Here is a 5,882-nt window from a genome sequence, read left to right as displayed (position 1 = left end):
CCTTCTGTGTTTGGAGTTCGCGGGGATTCAGGAGGCAGCTTGTCTGGGCTCAGACATCAGGATGCATTAGGGATCGTTATAACCATGAGACTATTGTACTTTTATGTGGTGCTTAGAGTGCCCCAAGTTTATTCACAACTGCTTCTCATGACAGCCCAATCTTGTCTTCCAGAATTAGAAATGATGGCTCAGAAAGGTTAAGCAACTTCCTCCAGGCCACCCAGCTGTGAGGGCGGAACAGGTCCCAGCTCTCCTCCTTCCCCCTTGCTCTCCCCACCCTAACCGACAGAGAGGCCCCAGAAGGACGCACTCCTGCCCTGTCTCAGCAGGGACTGCGGGGGGGGGCATGTCCCTCATCCCCTGGCTTCGGTGGAATGAAGCCCCCCCGAGGCTGTCCTCCCGGAGGCCGGCTGACACGGTGCTGGAGACGCTCATGATGGAGCTGGCGGGGCAGATGCGAGAGGCGGAGAGGCAGCAGTGGGAGCGCGGCAATGCAGGCAGCAAGATCTGCACCGGGGTTGACTACAGCTGGTTGGCCAGTGCACCCCGGCCCACCTACGACCTTAGCCCTGGCGAGCGGCTGCAACTAGAAGACGTCTGTGCCAAGATCCACCCATCCTACTGTGGGCCTGCCATCCTCAGGTAACCCCTGCACAGGCCCGGGGCCCGGCGGGTACACCGTAGGCTCCAGGCATGTGGCTGCAGGGGTGGGGGCCTGACGACACCAGGACTGGAGCTGGGGCACCTGGATGACCCAGTGATCTGTTAAAAGGAGCAAGGCAGAAGGAGGGCTCTGCAAGAGCCCACAGAATGCCAGGCTAGAGCTAGGAGTTCAGAAGGAGCCTAGAGGCAGCTCCCGGAGGCACATGACTTTTGATGGGAGAGAACCCCAGGCCTTTGAGGTTTCTGTTCTCCCTGGATTATCATTACCCTGGATTTTAACACAGCTGGCTCTTTCTCCTTCATCAGTTCATCATCTATATTACTGTCTTAGAAAGGTTTTCCAGATAATCTTTCCAAAATTCAGTTTTTCATTAACCTATGTCACACTAGCATTCATAATAATTTGCCTCAGGGCACTGTGTGTGTGTGTGTGTGTGTGTGTGTGTGTGTGTGTGTGTGTGTGTGTGAAGTATTCAGAGGCCTGGGGCATTGAACATGTAGAGATTTAGAGCTTGGGTACCACAGTGTTCCTGAATATAAATGTAACCTTAATAAAGTTCTAACCCACATGACCCAGTCTCGGTTGGGTTCATGTTGAAGTCGAAGAAATGTAGTCCAACAACCAACAATAATTTCAAAAGTTACCCAAGTTCTTCATCTGCACTTCTCAAACACTAGTAAAGGAATACGGATCCACAACAAAACATCTGAACGTCCCCCAAATCTTCAGTCACCCATCTCTTTAACCAATGTAAGCATCTATTGTACCCCTTTTTTCTGGGGAATTCTCCTTAAAACTCCTTCTCCTTAAACTCCTTCTCTTTCTCCAGTCCTAACCATACCCCACTGGATTTTGTAGTCTTTTTCACCCCCTCCCTCCTTTCTTCCTCCAGGCTGAGAATCTTACCCTCTCCAGGTTCTCTTGTTCTGTACTTTGGAATCCCCCTAAAATGTACCTACCTCCAGAAGCACCTGGGGATGGGGGAGGTGGGGGGGAGTGAGTCATAGGGGTGGTGTTGACGAGAGAATCCAGGCTGGTAAACCAAACCTCATAAATGAAGGGGAGGTTGGGGACACACATATGATCATGATTGTTCTCCCACATTTCCTGTCTCACTGCTGAAAAGCGTGAGAATTCCTCACTGGCAATATGGTGGAGGAAATCATTAAGTGGACTTGCTAATAACTATCCTTCCCTTTGAGCTCTCAGCGAAGGCATTTTGGGCAGAGGAAAACCTCACCCAGCAGGTAGCCAAGAGCTATGGAAGGATTATCACAGGGCAGTGATACCATCAGACATTTTGAAGAGATCACTCTGGCCACCAGGGGAAGAAGGGTGGGAGAGGTTAGCCAGAAAGCCTCCAACAGGTAAGGCCAGGTCATGGCATTGATAATCTGGCATCGATAACCTGAGGTCAATGTCAGGATCTTTACATATGTTAGCTTGTAAGCCCCACAGAATGGTAGCTATGACCCTAGTTTACAGATGAGAAAGCTGAGGCCCATAGAGGCTGGAAGTAGCAGAGCGGGGATTTGAACTCAGCACTGGCTGGAGCAATAGGGAGGTGCAGTGGTTTCTGATTGACGTCAGAAGTGAGGAAGTGGCGAAAAGGGGAAGTGACCACTGGGCATGCACAGGAGGCGGTTAGACACCTGCTCTGTGCCACACCAGATGACTCACCCATAGCACTTCTCCTGCTCTGCGCACAGGTTCCGGCAGCTGCTGGCCGAGCAGGAGCCCAAGGTGCAGGAGGTGTCCCAGCTCTTCCGCTCGGTGCTGCAGGAGGTCCTGGAGAGAATGAAGCAGGAGGAGGAGGCCCACAAGCTGACGCGGCAATGGAGCCTGCGGCCCCGCGGCAACCTGGCGCTGGCCACCTTCAAGACCCGCGCGCGCATCACCCCCTTCACCAGTGACATCCGGACCATCTCGGAGGACGTGGAGCGGGACATGCCGCCTCCGCTCCGGACCTGGAGCATGCCCGAGTTCCGGGCGCCCAAAGAGGACTGACCCATGCCCTTCCCTGCCTAGGAGCTGAGCCACCTGCCGGAGGGCATGATAGGCCGGTGACAGGTCTCAAGTCCTGGAACCCAAGAGGTGGCCCCATCCCAAGACATTCCTGTAAGATGGAGCAACCCCTCCGGGCCCACACTCCCCCATCAGCTGTGAGGCTCCGGGTTAGGGCTTGGAGCAGCAGCAATCCCCTCCCTGCCCCTTCCCACAAGTCAGCTGGAGCATCCCCTGCCCTGCCTTGCAGAGATTCGGGGTCTTGGCAGACAGACCCCTGCCCCATCCGCATCTTCTGCTTCTGTCTGGAAGGGGAAGAGTTGCCCTGACTTTTTGCCAAGACCTGGGTTCTCTCCCTCAATTCAGGGATGTCCTATTCACCCCTTCACCCTGAGTAAGGAGGGACTTGTTGGATAGTCTGTATTCTCTGCTGGTGACTGCTGGTGGCTGGTCTCACCACTGCAGGTAGGTCACCGCCCCACGGAGAGGCAGAGCTGAAAGGAACCACAAAAGCCAACAGGTCCATTCTCCTCACCTAGTCAAATGAATAAACTGAGGCTCAGAGAGGGTCAGATTCTTACACCTTAAATTGCAGCCAGGTCCCCATGGGCCATGAGATTGTTTCTGTAGGCAAAGTCTCTTCCCCTGAGTCCTTGAGTCCTGGGCTATGATGGGACAGGTCCAAGGGCTATGTCTCCACCTGCCTGTGGTCTGACACATCTCTGACCTTGGAATTGGCATGGAGGTCTAAGGCAGTTGGGATCAGAGGTAGGATGCCATTACCCTACACCAAGAGTATCATCCTGTGGGATGTGGCCAATACCTGGCAGCTCCTTCCAGAGCTGAAGCTTCAGGGCCTTCCTCCTCACTGCTCTGGAGAGCCCAGGTCTGATTCTAGGGTCTCTTCTGTAACTGGTCACACCAAGGAAAGTGATACTGAAATCCCTAACTGGCCTCAAAGAACCAAGTGAAATGTTCTAGAAGAGCCTCTCTACCAGGCTTCGCTGTCCTTCTATTTCTAATACAGTTAGACCTTGATAATGCACATGCGGTGCTCCAATGTCTGGAAGGTCAGGTTGCTTCCCCACATACCCTGCGCTGAAGCGGGGTATGGGGGGATGGGTGGGGAAGGTGTCTGTCCCCAACTATCAGTGCATGCTCAGAAAATGCAGGTGGATCTTAATAATTAGTCTAAATAAAATGCCAGGAGATAAGTCAATGGGGAAGAAAATCCATATATTCCCTGACCAAGCTCAGTAGAAAAAAATAATTTTTTAATGATCTGGTTTGGGATTATTTTCATTCAAGTCTGGACAGAAAATCATAAGATGATGGAAAACCTCTTATCCAATACAGTCAGGATGAAGGAGCTGTCTCATTACATAATCAGTAGCAGTTGAAAAGCACTTAAATGAAAATATACACCTTAAGCTTCTTACATATTTTAAGACATAAAAAAAAAGTTCATTCAATTGCCAAGCTATGTTCATTCTTCTGTGACATGTGTGGATGATCTGATGAGAACTCCACACTTAAGTTTTATTGGCTTGTGTGTCCTTTAGTCATACCAATAAGAACGGCTGGTGTAAACAAGTTCGGGACAAGCAGAAGTGACTTTCGGTAAGTAGACAGGTCACTTGGTAGGGGCAGAAGTGTTGGGGGGAGTTAGAATAGGATCAACTAGCTGTGAGCTTTCTGGGTACCCTGGATGGGGGTCAGGGTGTTTTTTCTGAGGGAATGGAGTGTCAATGTCAACCTAGTTGTGGGGTGCAGGCGGTCAGAGGAGGTCAATTGAGAGAATAACTACTCAAGAATTGGGCAGAAGATATGAGCAGACATGTCTCCAAAGAAGACATGCTCAACATCACTCGGCATCAGGGAAATACAAATCAAAACCACAATGAGATACCACCTCACACCAGCCAGAATGGCTAATATTAACAAGTCAGGAAACGACAGATGTTGGCGAGCATGCGGAGAAAGGGGAACCCTCCTACACTGTTGGTGGGAATGCAAGCTGGTGCAGCCACTCTGGAAAACAGTATGGAGGTTCCTCAAGAAGTTGAAAATAGAGCCACCCTACGACCCAGCAATTGCACTACTAGGTATTTACCCCAAAGATACACATGTAGTGATCCGAAGGGGCACCTGCACCCCAGTGTTTATAGCAGCAATGTCCACAATAGCCAAACCATGGAAAGAGCCCAAATGTCCATCGACAGATAAATGGAGAAAGATATGGTATATATATACAATGGAATACTACTCAGCCATCAAAAAAATGAAATTTTGCCATTTGCAACCACATGGATAGAACTAGAGGGTATAATGCTAAGCGAAATAAGTCAATCAGAAAATTTTATGATCTCACTGATATGTGGAATTTAAGAAACAAAACAGGATCATAGGGGAAGAGAGGAAAAAATAAAACACGATGAAACCAGAGAGGTAGACAAACCACAAGAGACTCTTAAATCATAGGAAACAAACTGAGGGTTCCTGGAGGGGAGGGGGGGTGGGGAGATGGGGTAACCGGGTGATGGACATTAAGGAGCGCATGTGATGGAATGAGCACTGGGTATTATATAAGACTGATGAATCACAGGCTGGTACCTCTGAAATCAATAATAAAGTATATGCTAATTAATTGGATTTAAATTTAAAAATGTTTTTTTTTTAAAAGAGAATATCTACTGTTTTCCTCCTTCCCCACCACCCTACATGAACCTACCCTCCCCAAAGAAAAGGGAGATCTGAGACTTTCAACAGCATGTTCTTTTTTAAGTTGGAGTCACTGGCCATCCATGAAAGCCTTCCCTGCCCACCTCAGTCAAGACAGACAGAACCCACCAGCCTCAGACACAGTTGTCCTACTGCACTGAATTCCAACTGGTGACCCTCAAACCTGTGAGAAGTTGCTCCTCTGGCTGGATTCAAGTCATTAAGGAAGTAATGATGTCAGCCTCAATTTCTATCTATAAAACTCCAGTAAGAACAGATAAAAGAACAAAACAGTTGGAGAGCCTCCCTGCAAGTGTGTGGTAGTGGCCGACGGGCCACAGCTGGAGGGGTGGGTAGAGCCCTTTGAGGGCTGGGCAGGGCTGTCCATCTCCCCTCAGATCAACACCGCCAGCCACTAGAGAGAGCCAGTGGGGGTGGGAACCCTTGGTTACATTTTCTTTTACTTCATGGAATTTTTCTTTAAATCTTGCTG

The 5,882-nt window shown here is 49.8% G+C and overlaps 1 protein-coding gene across 1 annotated transcript; it reads left to right on the top strand.

Moving 5' to 3' along the window:
- The first annotated feature begins 277 nt into the window (after positions 1-277).
- Positions 278-4,140, top strand: RD3 (RD3 regulator of GUCY2D). Its single transcript, XM_028125741.2, has 2 exons — positions 278-642; positions 2,374-4,140. Exons 1-2 carry the CDS (start codon positions 347-349, stop codon positions 2,669-2,671), a joined length of 594 nt encoding a protein of 197 aa, XP_027981542.1. The 5' UTR covers positions 278-346; the 3' UTR covers positions 2,672-4,140.
- The last annotated feature ends 1,742 nt before the right edge of the window (positions 4,141-5,882 follow it).

The sequence above is a fragment of the Eumetopias jubatus genome, unplaced genomic scaffold (assembly GCF_037043125.1).
Source record: "Eumetopias jubatus isolate StellerSeaLion01/CBP00866 unplaced genomic scaffold, mEumJub1_p1.0 scaffold_12, whole genome shotgun sequence".
NCBI lineage: Eukaryota > Metazoa > Chordata > Mammalia > Carnivora > Otariidae > Eumetopias > Eumetopias jubatus.
Note: the sequence above shows the minus strand (reverse complement) of the source record. Positions and strands in the feature narration are given on the sequence as shown.